General features: G+C 34.4%; 3 protein-coding genes and 1 pseudogene across 3 annotated transcripts; all 4 read left to right on the top strand.

The window, feature by feature from the left end:
• Positions 1-2,728: 2,728 nt before the first annotated feature.
• On the top strand, positions 2,729-5,893 carry LOC120212979 (galactose mutarotase-like). Its single transcript, XM_039211141.1, has 4 exons — positions 2,729-2,938; positions 3,941-4,064; positions 4,581-4,688; positions 5,247-5,893. The coding sequence occupies exons 1-4, from the start codon at positions 2,729-2,731 to the stop codon at positions 5,891-5,893; spliced, it is 1,089 nt and encodes a 362-aa protein (XP_039067072.1).
• Positions 5,894-8,537: 2,644 nt separating this feature from the next.
• LOC120212796 lies at positions 8,538-11,157 on the top strand (annotated as a pseudogene).
• A 1,479-nt stretch (positions 11,158-12,636) lies between these two features.
• On the top strand, positions 12,637-13,234 carry LOC120212978. Its single transcript, XM_039211140.1, has one exon. The coding sequence runs from the start codon at positions 12,686-12,688 to the stop codon at positions 13,232-13,234; it is 549 nt and encodes a 182-aa protein (XP_039067071.1). The 5' UTR covers positions 12,637-12,685.
• Positions 13,235-13,299: 65 nt separating this feature from the next.
• LOC120212977 lies at positions 13,300-14,192 on the top strand. The gene is made up of 2 exons (XM_039211139.1): positions 13,300-13,600; positions 13,934-14,192. The coding sequence occupies exons 1-2, from the start codon at positions 13,300-13,302 to the stop codon at positions 13,954-13,956; spliced, it is 324 nt and encodes a 107-aa protein (XP_039067070.1). The 3' UTR covers positions 13,957-14,192.
• The last annotated feature ends 375 nt before the right edge of the window (positions 14,193-14,567 follow it).

Genomic DNA, 14,567 nt, shown 5'->3' with positions numbered 1-14,567 from the left:
TCCTCTTATTATAGGGTTTTGTTTTGTCGAGTCCCTCAACTATTAAAAGTTACAAAAACTATTATATGTTCACAACTTGTCCTTTTTCATTAAAAATTTGATGATAGTTTCAGCTGAATGTTAATTTGTTGACTAAGATATGATAGTCGTTTGAGATTTTGGGATCATATTTTATCATATTAGAACCAACAAGTTAACGTTAAGCTCATACTACCTTTAATATTTTAATAAAAAAAAGACGAGTTTAGAAAATAGTTGGGGATTCAACAAAGTAATGTCTTATAGTCAAGGGACAATTTTGTAACTCTTAATAACCGGAAGACTCAATAAAATATCACCATATAATCAGTGGAGTTTTTTTTAATCCTATTTTTATATGATATGGCAGATTTTATTAGTATTTTAGTGCCACATAGGATTATATGACTTGAGGGTGAGGTAATCGATGAGCCAACGTCCATCGGTGGGAGGGTGTGGCTGGAGTGGGAGTTGTAATTTGGAGTTTAGGTTTGTCATATGATTTGATATATAATTTGGGGTTTAGGGTTTAAATTTTAATTTTAACGGTATAATTTAAGGTTTTAAATGTATTTTTTATTATAACCTAATGTGACACTAAAATACTAATAAAATATATCACATCATATCAAAAATAATAAAAAATAATACATGATATAAATTAATGTATTTCTTACAATTTAAAGGCCATATCTTTCCGATTTTTGTTTAGTCGGCGGTAGCACTAATTATTAATTATCTTATTATTCATATTATGTCCTTTGTTGTTGTTTTTTTCTCGAGTTTCTTTTTAATTTTCAATAATGTTCTTCGTGCCTGTCTTACGTGTAGACTCTGATTTCTTTATATTTTCTAGCCTTTATTTTATTTACTTTGTTCTTCACTGTTTTGTTATGTTGTACTAACAAATTGTTGAGTTATATTTTAGGAAAAACTATTTCAGATATCATTAAATGTTGCCCGTTGACTCATTATATCACTAAGCTTTTAATTTTATCAATTATAACATTGAACTTTAGTTTTACATTCAATTATAATACTATGCAGTTATGTCATTAATGGAACAATGACATGACAATTTATTACCAGCATGGTTTGTCGCACCAAAATCACATCGTTTTGATGAGACTATTTTGAAGCTTAAAACAACATTTTAGACACTGAACTTTAAAGGCGTGCGAATTTGTCTTTGAACTTCTAAATAATTTTTCTTTTTTAGCACTGAACTTTTCGGTCATTGTCGTTAGCCAAGTATCCCCTGTCATCGATCATATTTCGCAGCAAGATTGATATCAAAATATTCATATTTCACTCCTTTTTTATCCTTCTATGATTGGTTGCACTAAGTTCAATGGGGTAGGTTGTTTTATAGCTTTGGCTTTCATTGTCACTCCAAATCAGAGATCCGAACGGATGATGTACAGGACGGAGACTTTAACCTAGCCTGTGAATCCTGCGGTAAAATGTACCGGAGATCAAATTTATTGGAGTTCATTGCATTATGTCTCCAACTTATGATCTTCATTTTAAATTAGTCCTTAAACTTTTGAATATTCCAATTTCCATCTTCAAATTATGACTTTCATTCTAAATTACCTTAATTTCATCTCCAAACTATGACCCTCATTCTAAATTGGTCCTCATAGTTTTGAACTTTCAATTTCATCCCCAAAGTCATCCGATATGTAATTAGTTTCAAGTATAACTTAACCTAAATTTTAGTTTTTCTCAAACATATACTAACATAATTTGGCCTAACGATTTCATTAACAAAGGATATGATTAGTATATGTGTATTGTTTGGGATGAAATTGAAATGTTTAAAAAGTTTGGGTACCAATTTAAAATAAAAGTCATAGTAAACGTTCAAATGTTTGAAGACTAATTTAGAATGCTAGTCGTAAATTAGGGATGAAATTGAAATATTTAAAAGTTTTGGGAATAATTTAGAACAAAAGTTATAATCTGAGGGCATTTTTCTTACCAATTTCACCGTCTGGGCTATCATAAGTAAACAAAATGGTTGGAACGTCAGCATCTTTCTTAATCTTCTTCACTTCCCAGATAACATCGGCCAATGCTCCGGGGCCGCCATGAAGCAAGTGTTTCCCATTTTCATTAGGCTTCAGTTGATATTCCTTCCCGTTCAAAGAAAATCTTCCGTCTCGGATTCGATTCGCTACTCGACGGACGACGTTCCCGAAGTACGTTTCATCATTCTGCAGGGTGTTCGATATCTCAATATTTGAATCCATCCTGTTAATCGGACGATTTTGAATCATAATGAATAGTCAGATGATCATTTATAACTTTTAATAGTTGAGGGACTTAGTAAAACAGTATCCCATAGTCGGGGACTATTTTTGTACTTTACCCAAAAAACTATCTTCAAAATTAGGAAATCCAAAGATGCTGGAATATTTGGCCATGACATCTAAATGTACGCCATCCTTTATTTAGCTTCCTATTGTTTGGTTTCACGGTCATCATCATCATCTGTTTTTTCTTTTCTCTTCAACAATCATTCCTATAAACTCCTCAGAAAATCCTTTGTGAATCTCAATCATCGTTTTTTTTCCCGAGAAAATGCATAAGCTTTGTTTCTTCTTCTCTTTGCTGCTTGTGGTCGCTTTCGATTTCGTCAAAGGTGAAAAACTGGAATACGACATTGGGAAATCGAAAGAGAAGATCAGAATTTTCGAGCTGAAGAATGGGAACATGTCTGTTAACTTCACCAACTGGGGTGCCACCATTATGTCACTTGTTGTCCCAGACAGACATGGTCGGTTCCTTTCGTCTGGTTTGGTTTTGGGTTTTCTTGTCTGGGTTGGATTTTTCTTTCATTTTCTTTCTTCCTGCAAATTTTCCAGGGAAACGAGGTGATATTGTTCTTGGATATGATACTGTCAAGGATTATAAGGTGAGTCTTTTGTTTTGTGATTGCATTTGCAGTTTTCATTTTCATCATGACTTTGCTTTGATTTTTGTCGATGGAGATTTGAAGAATCACTGAGATAATTTGCATATATGTTTGGATTTAAATTGCGGTTACGATAGGTATTTAATAGCGAATCGATAAGTGCATTTATATTAATAACGATGGATCACGATCGTAATTTAACGAGTAACAATCAATTACGAAAATAAGATATTGTTATTTTTGTTATTGTTCCATTACGAGAAAGATAAAAGAAATTTCAATTGTTTGTTGTAGTAATTAAAATTATTATATTTTATAGGATAAAAGTATACCGATGTTTCCCTGACTTTAGGTTACAAATGGTTTCCAGTTATCCTTCAACTATTAAAAGTTACGAAATGATCATCCTATTATTTATATGTTTCAAACTTGTCATCTTTCGTTAAAAAATCAACGGTCGTCTGAGTTAGACGTTAACATGCTGACTAAGATATGATAGTTGTTACGTTAACGTCCAGCTCATACAACCATTATTTTTTTAATGAAAAATGACGAGTGTGGTACATAATGAATAGTAAGCGACCATTTTGTAACTTTTAATAGTCGGAGACTCAACAAAATAGTATTATAAAATCGAGGGACCATTTTTGTAATTTACCCTATTTATAATTTATGCGAGTTTAAAAAAAATCATATGTGGTACAATAACCCCAAATCACAATAACATTTATTATATCTGCAACCACAATAAATACAACACGATCGAAAATACAACTACAACAGTTATGAATTCACTTCACACTGCAATTTCTAACAGTAGTGATTTCGAATGTCATCGCTATTGCTAGACCGCTATCAAACTACTATTTAAATCCCTGAACGAAACAATTTGCAGTTCTTTCATCTTCTGTAACAAATTATCTTTCCAAACGCTTCATTTGATAGTAATTTGATCAAAAATTCTTCTTCTATTTATTCGAAATTTGACATAAATATTGCAAGAACGCTACGACATACTTCGGATCCATAGTCGGACGGGTCGCGAATCGGATCGGAGGTGCAAGTTTTTCTTTGGGTGGAGCTCAATATAAACTGCCCAAAAATGATGGGAACAGCACACTTCATGGTAAACCTAATCTCTTAAATATTAACTAATAAAACATAAAGTATACAAATGATCTCTAATTATAGAAAAATATTTTATTGAACTCATTGATTATAAAAAGTTACAAAATAATTCCTCGATTTTGGATGCTGCTTTGTTGAATCTATCAACTGTTGAAGTTACAAAAGGTTACACGTATTTATATGTTCCAAACTCGTCGTTTTTATTAAAAAAACGACGGTCATCGAGTCGGACGTTAACATCCAACTCAAACTATCATCGTTTTTTTAACGAAAAATGACAAGTTTGGAACATATGAATAGTTAAATAACCTTTTCGTAACTTATAATAATCATGAGACTCAACAAAGAAATGTCTTACGGTCGGGGATGTTTTATAACTCTTAATAGTTGGAGGACTCAACAAAGTAACGTCCTATAGTCAGAGGACGATTTGTGTACTTTACCCTAAATCATATCCGAAATTCTTTGCTTGATGATCTGTGTTTTGTGTTGCAATTTTGATGGAAAACTTTAGGTGGTCCTAAGGGATTCTCTGATGTTATCTGGAAAGTGAGGAAGATCAAGAATGATTCTGATGAACCCTTCATTATCTTCGGTTATGATAGCAAAGATGGCGAAAATGGTTAGCAAATATGATCATTTTTATAAACGGTGACGGATCTAGAAAAAATTTATGGATCGGTCTAATATAACTATAATAAAAACTTCATCTAATATAATTCATATATTTTTATTTAGGGTAAACTACCTATTTGGTCACTTTTATATTATCTAATTTATGTTTTGGTCACTTGATTATTATTTTTTTTCAAAATTATACCAACGTTATGTTTTGGTCACCCGTCGTTAAAAATGAACAATGATGCTAACATGACATTTTTTAATTATTTTTCAACCCTGATGTGACATTATCATATGATAAGACGTCAATATCACCGTTAATTTTTTAAAGACGAGTGACAAAATAAGACTAAAACATAACGTTAGATATGATTTAAATGAAAAATAGTTAGATTACCAAAACAAAAATAAATAATAAATGAGTGACTAAATAAGTAATTTACTCTTTTTTGGGCATAGGGTGAGCCATGGATAGATACACCCGAGGTTAGAAAGATACCCGTACTTTGCAGATACAGTTATTCAAACTTAAATCTATGGATATATTTTCATTCCGCAGGATTTCCGGGTGAAATTAGAGTCACCGTCGAGTACCGTCTCCGATCGGATAACCGATTGAGAGTGATGATGAAAGCCAGGGCATTAAAACAGGCCACCCCTGTGAATCTAGCACAGCATACCTATTGGAACCTCGGTAACCATGACAGTGGTGACATCCTGTCCGAACAAGTCCAGATTTTCGCCTCCCATTTCACGCCCGTCGACGAAAACCTTATCCCGACGGGCATTATTTCGACGGTACGAGGAACTCCGTACGATTTCCTCAGACCAGAGACGATCGGAAGCCGGATCGAGGAGCTCCGGAAAGGGTACGACGTAAACTACGTCATCGACGGACCGAACGATCCCCGGAAGCTGAAGAAAACGGCAATGGTGAAGGATAGGAAAACCGGGAGGATCATGAAACTGTATACGAATCAACCTGCTGTGCAATTCTATACGGGGAACAAGCTGAAGAAAGAGAAGGGAAAAAGAGGATTTCTTTATAAAACTCATGCGGGGCTGTGCCTTGAGACTCAAGGCTTCCCTGATGCAGTGAATCGCCAGAATTTCCCTTCACAAATTATTTCACCAGGGAAGCCTTACAAGCACAAAATGCTCTTCAAGTTCTTAACCGCAAAGGAGAAAAAATCTAATAAGTCGTAAAGATTAATTGTAATGAGACATGAGTAACTTGACTATTAAAAGTTATAAATGGTCCCCCGATTATATTAAGTTGCTTTGTTCAGTCCCTCGACTATTAAAAGTTATAAAATGATCACCCGACTATTTATCATGTTCCAAACTCGTGTTTTTCCGTTAAAATTTTGACGGCAATCTGAGTTATAAGTTAACATGCTAACTAAGATATGAGAAAATATGATTTCATAATCCCAAATGACTATTATATCCTAGTCAACATGTTAACGTCCAACTCAGATTATCGTTAAATTTTTAACGTAAAAGGATGAGTTTGGAACATAATGAATAGTTGAGTGGTCATTTTGTAACTTTTAATTGTCGAGGACTCAACAAAGCAACTCCATATAGTTGAGGGATAATTTTATAACTTTTTAAGAGTCAAGGACTCAATAAAATATTATCCTGTAGACAGAGAATGTTTATGTATTTTTTCTTAATTATTATAGAGGTAAGATTAGATGTAACAATGTGTATGAAATCAGAGATTAAATATATATATATATATTTAAAATGGTCCTATTATTGTTAAGCGAACTCGGTGGTTGAAAGTTACAAAATGGTCTCCGACTATAAGAAGTTACTCTGTTAGTCTCTTGACTATTAAAAGTTATAAAATAATTATCCGACTATTTATTATGTTCTAAACTCGTCTTTTTCCGTTAAAATTTTGACGACAATCTGAGTTGTACGTTAACCTGCTAGCTGGGGTATGATAAAATTTGATCTCATAATCTCAAATGAATATTATATCTCAGTTAACATGTTAACGTCCAACTCATGTGATCATTAATTTTTTAACGGAAAATGATGAGTTTGGAACATAATAAATAGTCGAGCGGTCATTTTCGAGGGACTTAAAAAAATAACTCCCTATAGTTAACGGATCATTTTATAACTTTTTAAAAGTTAAGGGACTTAATAAAACATTATCCTATAGACGGAGACCATTTATGTACTTTGTCATTAATTATTATAGAGGTAATATTAGATGTTGTAACAATGTGTATGAAATCAGAGATTAAATATATATATTTAAAATGGTCCCGTTATTATTAAGTAACCTCAGCGATTAAAAGACTTGTTTTTATTTTTTGAGGTTTCAAATTCGACCACTGCGTATGCAGTGATTTAATCGTTCATTATCAAATGAATTTAGTTCAAGCGATGATTTCTGCTTTGTTAACTCTTTTTCAATCCATCGTGAATCATTTATTATGTATGAAGATCTACGTAAATTATATTAGTGACTTGCTAATCGATTTGTATTTGATCTAGTCGAGTTAAATTATTTCGAATAATTTAAGTTAATGAGTTCTATTTGTATTAATTACATTTCCAATTATAAACTAAATTTGTATTAATGTGACACTAAGAATATATTATATATGCTACATGAGTAAATTAAAGCACCCTACAAAATCACTCTATATATTTTTAAATAATAATTAAATCAAAATCAAATTAAGTTAATGTCATCTTAAGATAATGTGACATTAGCATTGAAAAAAATACCATCTTTATTTTTTTAAATGGCAGGGGACCAAAATGTAAAGTTAAATATCCTTTTGAAAAACAATAATAGTTATTACCAAAATAAAACTTTTTTTTGATTAATTTGGATAAGTAAAAGACGACAGTATTTGTTCAAAGAAAACTCTCAATCATTTGTCACTGAGCATTCACACCCCTGACATTTCTAGTGCTTGAATCCGGAACCTTAAGGAACAATAACAATTCATTTACCACCGAAATTACTTGATATGTGCACCAAAATAAAAACTAATATGTGAATGACTAAATAGATAGTTTACCCTTAAATAGGATAAAATAGACAAATACTTCCGACTATAAAACGTTGTTTTATTGAATTTTATCGATGATGATGGATCGATTACGGTCAAATCAAAGAACCGTAACTATATGAAGAATAGGTCAAACAAAAGTGAGAAAATTAGAATAGGTCAGCTAAGCTTGATTTTGTGTTCCCATTGCCTACTTTCCATTCCACTGTTTTAGCATTTAAGATGCAAGCAAACAAGGGAAGTCAAACAATGGCAGAGAGAAAATTAGACGCAGAATTTCTACAATATATACAAATAGTCCCCAACTATAGGGTGATGCTTTATTGAGCCCCCAACTATTAAAAGTTATAAAATAGTCCTTCGACTTGAGTATTTCTTTGTTGAGTCCCTCAACTATTAAAAGTTATAAAATGTCACTTGACTATTCACTATATTCCAAACTCATCATTTTTCGTTTAAAAATATTATGACATTTTGAGCTAATTGTTAACTGTGATATGATAAAATTCGATCCCAGAATCTCAAACGACTATTATATCTCAGTCATCATGTTAACATCCAGCTCAGACAATAGTCAAATTTTTAATGAAAAAAGAAAAGTTTGGAACATAATGAATAGTGAAATGACTATTTTGTAACTTTTAATAGTCAATGGACTTAATAAAGTAATATCCTATAGTCGGGGACCATTTGTGTACTTTACCTTAAAAAAGTTGAATTCAAGTGCCAAAAGACAGAAAAACGCCATTTAGTTGGTATGACTGGAAAAAAAATTGTTAGTAGCATTCAATATCATTTCCTTCTTGCTTGCTTAATTGGTTCATTGTTTGTTTCCAAGACATGGCTGCTGTTCTAACTATAATCTTCAGCTTTCATTGCCTGCTCCTTCTTCGTATCGATCGTTGTTCTTCGCATCCGTTGTGCACAAACTTCAGTACGTGTCTTATCTTTTATGGTGATTCATTTTCTGAAATTTGTTCATTTTGATTGCTGATAGCAACCCTTTCTCCATTGAAAGAGCTGTTATACTATACTTTTTTTGTGACGATCGAATCGGATTCCGACAATATTTTTTTTGTCGAAACAGGAGCACCGTTTACGTCTAGGACGCCTCTTTCCTTTTGTCGGTACAATGGAAGTGTTTGCTGTAATTCTACTGAGGATCTGCAGATCAGGAATCAGTTCAAGTCGATGAATGTATCTGCTTCCGGTTGTGCTTCAGTACTTAAATCGATACTCTGCTCGGTAAGGCTTCGTTTCAAGTCTTTGTAGTAGATGATAACATGGCCTAAATGTTATACTTGTGTTGCAGAGATGTGACCAATATTCGTCGGAGCTCTACCGGATTGAATATGCGCCACGAGCTGTTCCTGTTCTTTGCAACTCGTCTATTTCGACAAGATCAAGCCAGTCCCAACATGCCAAGATCGATTACTGTTCGGAAGTTTGGGATAAATGCCACAATGTATCCGTCACAAGTTCGCCTTTTGCACTGATTAATTCGACTTCGATGTTAACCGATCTATGGCGGTCTAAGGGTGCTTTTTGTGATGAATTTGGTGGTGCTTCTGATGATGGGGCAACATGTTTTAATGGAGGTCTGGTATTGCTAAACAGTTCTGATGATCTTAGTCCTCCTAGTGGTATTTGTGTTGAGAAAATAGGGAATGGATCCTACCTTAACATGGTGGCTCATCCCGACGGCTCGAACCATGTCGTTTTGTCTAACCAAGACGGGAAACTTTGGTTGGCGACGGTTCCCGAGCAAGGATCGGGAGAAACATTAGGCATTGATGAGTCGAATCCTTTTCTAGATTTAACTGATGCAGTACATTCTAATGGCGCACTTGGATTGATGGGGATGGCATTTCATCCCAATTTTCGACGGAACGGTCGATTCTTTGCTTCCTTTAACTGCGACAAGGTTCAATGGCCAGAATGTGCAGGGAGATGTTCATGCAACACTGATGTAGGATGTGATCCTTCAAAATTAAGCTCCGATAATGGGGCTCAACCATGCCAATATCATAGTGTTATAGCTGAATTCACAACCATCAAATCTTTCCTCGGTAAATACTCGAAAACATTTCCTAATTACAACAGTTAAATATTATGATTACGAGTCGAGTTTCGTTCTCATTCAATTGGGTTTCGATTCAAGGTTACTCGAATCAGACCGGTAGAAGTCAGAAGAATACTTACAATGGGACTGCCGTTCACCACCCACCACGGCGGTCAGATTCTCTTCGGACCGAAAGACGGATATTTGTACATTATCACGGGAGATGGGGGAGGTAGTGGTGACCCTTACAACTTCTCACAAAACAAGAGATCTTTGCTTGGAAAGATTATGAGGCTTGACATTGATACCATACCAAGTTAAGTTTTGCCATCAAATTTCCCTTACAAGACCAGAATTTCGGACAAGTTTTATCTGATGGTCCAAGTTTTTCAACCATGCAGGTGCAACAGACATCAGCGAACTTCATCTATGGGGAAATTATTCAATTCCTAAAGACAATCCATTTCATGAAAATAACGAATTGCTGCCAGAAATCTGGGCCATGGGATTTCGAAATCCTTGGCGATGCAGTTTTGATTCCGAGAGGCCTTCTTACTTTCTATGTGCAGATGTTGGTCAGGTTTAGTTCCCCTCCGGAGCTTAATCACCTATGTTATTAGAATACGAGTATGCATCTGATACGAATATGTTTATATCTTCGATCGTATACAGGATCGATACGAAGAGGTTGATATAGTGACAAAGGGAGGAAACTACGGCTGGCCAGTTTACGAGGGACCATTTTTATACAACTCATCTGTTGCTAATAAATCTTCAAACCCCATAAATGCAATCTTCCCAGCTATGGCATATAACCATTCTTCTGTTAACAGAGCTGAAGGATCTGCAGCAATCACTGGTGGCTATTTCTATAGGTCCATGACCGATCCATGCTTGTATGGAAGGTGATGAGTTAACTCGAATCTTCCCTATCCTCTTGGCAACATATCATATGTATATGTATGTATGTATGCAGGTATTTATATGCAGATATGTATGGTGATGAAGTTTGGGCTGGTTTTGAGAACCCAAAGGGTAGCGGAAACTTCACAACAACTCAGCTTCGTGTTGAATGTGCCAATGACTCACCTATCCATTGCAATGCTGCTCAGCCAGAGTCAGCATTAGGGTTCATATTCTCCTTTGGGCAGGATAATAAGAAAGACATCTTCTTGTTGAGCAGCAACGGCGTTTATAGAGTTGTTCGACCGAGTCGATGTAGCTACACTTGTTACAGGGAAAATGGTACTGGTTTTACTGGTCATCCTCCTTCGTCACGAAGCAAGCTTAGCAATCCTCTAACATTGCAGCTCTTGCTTTTTCATTGTATTTCGTTCTTTGAGTTGTTGAGGTTTCTCTTATAAGTCTAGCAGATTAACTGCCTCGTTGGGATTTGAAGTAAACGAATAGTTGATGACACGTTTCCATTTCACGTTTATATCAGCTCTAACGATGGTTAACCCGTAACGATCACGTCTTAACTAAATAAAAACGAAAACGACCATATACATTATGGTTTTTGAAATCAATAAAGAAAAGTGAACAAAACTCAAACATAAATTATCAATCACGTAGTTAACCCTCGATATAAATATAAAGAGTTTAGATGTTTTCGTCTTTAAATGGATTCATTGTCACTTCATAGAACGTAGAGAAACTTCCATTTGAAAGGGCCGAGTTATTTTTACACTAATTGTGATATTATAATGGGTAGGAGCTACCTCATGCTATGATGGATATAGGTTAGCGACAAACACACGATTTTATATTAGGGATGAACTTGAACTTATTTATATTAAATTAGAAATTTAAATATCGATAAAAAAATTCATTTATGGAAATGGAATTTTTTAGGTTTAATGTGTTTGTGCAATATAATTTTTAACAAATTCAAATGTTCTCGCTCAAAAATTACTATAAATTTATGTGGAGAGAAGAAAATAGATTGAGGGAATCATTTTCATATTACATCCTTGTAAAATTTAGTTTAAATTATTTGATTAATACGTCAAATATGAATAATATTATAAAAAATTAATAAATATAGAGATGTAAGTATAATATAATAAAGGCTAAATTATGTGTTTAGTATTTGAACTACTAGTTTTGATCTGTTTTAGTACCTAAACTTTTAAAAAAAATTAAAAACCATGTCAACGTTTTATTTTTTTCATTTAAGTACCTCACCATTAAAAACTTAACGGCACTATATTTTTATAGTTAAATTACATCATTTATCATTCAACTATCTTCTCACTCTGATTTTGGTACTAAAGTTTAAAAATTTCAATTTAACTACTCAACTTTCAAATTGCTCCTATTTTAATCACTCTAATTTATTTTATTAATAATTTTGTGACATGACATTTTTTATTATTATTTTATCATTATATATTTAAAATTAAAAATAAAAGTTAGAGTAATTAAATTAGGAGTAATTTGAAAGTTAAGTGATTAAATTTAAAAAATAAACTTCAGTGATAAAAATAGGAGTGATAAGATAATTGAGTAATGAATAATGCAATTTATCCATAAAAAGGTGTCACATGCAAATTACCCATTAAGTTTTTAACGGCGAGGTACTAAAACAAAATAAAAACTTAATATTAGTATGATTTTGAAAAAATTAAAAGTTTACGTACTAAATGTGTAATTTATCCTATAATAAATAGGAATCCACACATTTAAACACTATTAACATGACACGTTTAATACAAAACTAAATTTACGGAATACATCATCTATAAAAAAAAATTAATCACAAAAAGCTCCCTAAATGTCGTACTTTAATCAACTTATAAAACTTGTAATCCATTGAAAAAATAAAGAAAACTTCCCTTTCTTCCAAGCGGTTTCCGGATGGCCATATAAGTTTATCTTTAGGGGGCTGCCATGGAAATCTTCGAAGAAGCGAGCGTTGTTCGACTACGTAGCCACCACCAGAAATACTTGCTCGCCGACGACGACGAGGAAACCGTCTTCCAAGAGCGAGACGGAACGGGGCAGAACGCAAGATGGACGGTTGAATTATTGGACTATAACACGACACACGTTCGTCTCAAGAGTTGCTTCGGCAAATACTTGACGGCTTCCAACATGCCTTTCCTGTTAGGTATGATGGGGAAGAAGGTGCTGCAGACGTTGCCGAAGCGATTGGATTCGTCGGTCGAGTGGGAACCGATCCACGAGGGTACGTTGATTCGCCTCAAGACTCGTTACGGCCTTTATCTACGGGCAAATGGAGGGTTGCCTCCGTGGAGGAACCAGGTCACGCATGATAATCCTTACAGGACCAAGCATCAAGATTGGACATTTTGGCACGTCGATGTGTTGCGTTTTCGTCGAGACGACGAAATCTCGGCTCGTCCTCCTCCGCCTCCTCCCGGTCAAGTACTTGTTAATGAATCACCTACACAAATTTCACCTAGACTTGAGGTTTGATGTACAAAGTTTTCACGTCATTTACTCAATTGCTCACCCAAGGTTAATTAACTTTATTTCGTGGTATGCAGTCCAATGATGATTCGGCGGTCGAACCCATAAAGGCGTTCGAGGGAAGGGTTATCACGTACGAGGTCGTCGACGGTAACGGAAATGTCGATCAAACAATCGGAGAGCGTAGGTTCAATTTTAAAGGGAATACCATCGAGGAATTGAAGAAAGCGTTGGAGGAAGAGATGACTGTGAAGGAAGAGTTCTCTCTTTGTTCTCGGAATCCTTTGAATGGCAATCTTTATCCCCTTCGTTTGCAGCTTCCTCCTAACAATGCCGTCATGCACGTCGTCGTGGTTCCTCTGTTGTCGAAAGGTAAACGCTCGTACCCGTCGTCGAATAGTCGAATATGTGTCGAAAACGAATACTTTTAGAATGAATAATCCAAGTAGCATAGCTTGAACAATGCATATAGGAAGGAATGGACCTAGACCGGGGCAGGTGTGAGGCTGCCATATATTTTAGATTTTATCTATGTATTTTCTATTGAAAATTTGTTTTCCCCTAGAATTTTATAAATTTAAGTTCGTCCCCTGAAATTTTATAAGTTCAAATTCTCCCCATTTAACATAAAATCCTGCGTACTGCATATAGGTTCATCATTTGCATGTTCTAATACAATTTCTTTTGCTTGGGAAATTTTACCAGTGGCAGATGAACTATGGCTTTGAATAACATGAAAGAACTTCCAATTCGTGATGTGAATTCCAGGGATTTAAATAGTGGTCGGCGATAGTAGTGTTCTTCGCGATCGTTATTATATGACCACGATACCGCAATCACTGCAATATAGTTGCAACCGCGATAAAAGCGACACACTGAATACGTAACCGCAATTTGAATCTCTGGTGAATTCTGCTCCAAACTTTGGGTTTTTGCTTTATTTCTTCAGCCATTTATCGATCGTCTGCTTAATTGTTCATGGAAAGGCTTATCTTTGGTGCTGTGAAATTTTGTTTCAAGGATCAGTCAATTTGCGTTGTATGATTTTGTTGCACTTTTGTACTCTCTTCTTCCACTGAATATACTTAACAAGACTTAACTTTCTGGTATAGTTTGAACGATAATTGTAATATCATATCGAGTCGAAGTTTTTTCATTTTGAATTCGAACACGATCCAACTTAAACCTAAAGTTAAAATAAAAAATTAATCCAATTAAATCGAATCTGATCGAAACTCGTCAGACTCGAATCATCTTACTGAAAAACACACATATGGTAGACTATAGTAGTTCTTCCATTTGGAATATGGATTCTCTAACATTGTAATGGTAAGGCCCA

Source organism: Hibiscus syriacus, unplaced genomic scaffold (assembly GCF_006381635.1).
Source record: "Hibiscus syriacus cultivar Baekdansim isolate YM2019G1 unplaced genomic scaffold, ASM638163v2 tig00110017_pilon, whole genome shotgun sequence".
Lineage (NCBI taxonomy): Eukaryota > Viridiplantae > Streptophyta > Magnoliopsida > Malvales > Malvaceae > Hibiscus > Hibiscus syriacus.
Note: the sequence above shows the minus strand (reverse complement) of the source record. Positions and strands in the feature narration are given on the sequence as shown.

Coding starts and splice junctions, on each gene's coding strand:
- LOC120212979 (XM_039211141.1), top strand. CDS start 2,729: ATGGGAACATGTCTGTTAACTTCACCAACTGGGGTGCCACCATTATGT. Junction 2,939..3,940: donor ATACTGTCAAGGATTATAAG/GTGAGTCTTTTG, acceptor AAATATTGCAAG/AACGCTACGACATACTTCGG. Junction 4,689..5,246: donor TAGCAAAGATGGCGAAAATG/GTTAGCAAATAT, acceptor TTCATTCCGCAG/GATTTCCGGGTGAAATTAGA.
- LOC120212977 (XM_039211139.1), top strand. CDS start 13,300: ATGCAGTCCAATGATGATTCGGCGGTCGAACCCATAAAGGCGTTCGAG. Junction 13,601..13,933: donor GGTTCCTCTGTTGTCGAAAG/GTAAACGCTCGT, acceptor AAATTTTACCAG/TGGCAGATGAACTATGGCTT.
- LOC120212978 (XM_039211140.1), top strand. CDS start 12,686: ATGGAAATCTTCGAAGAAGCGAGCGTTGTTCGACTACGTAGCCACCAC.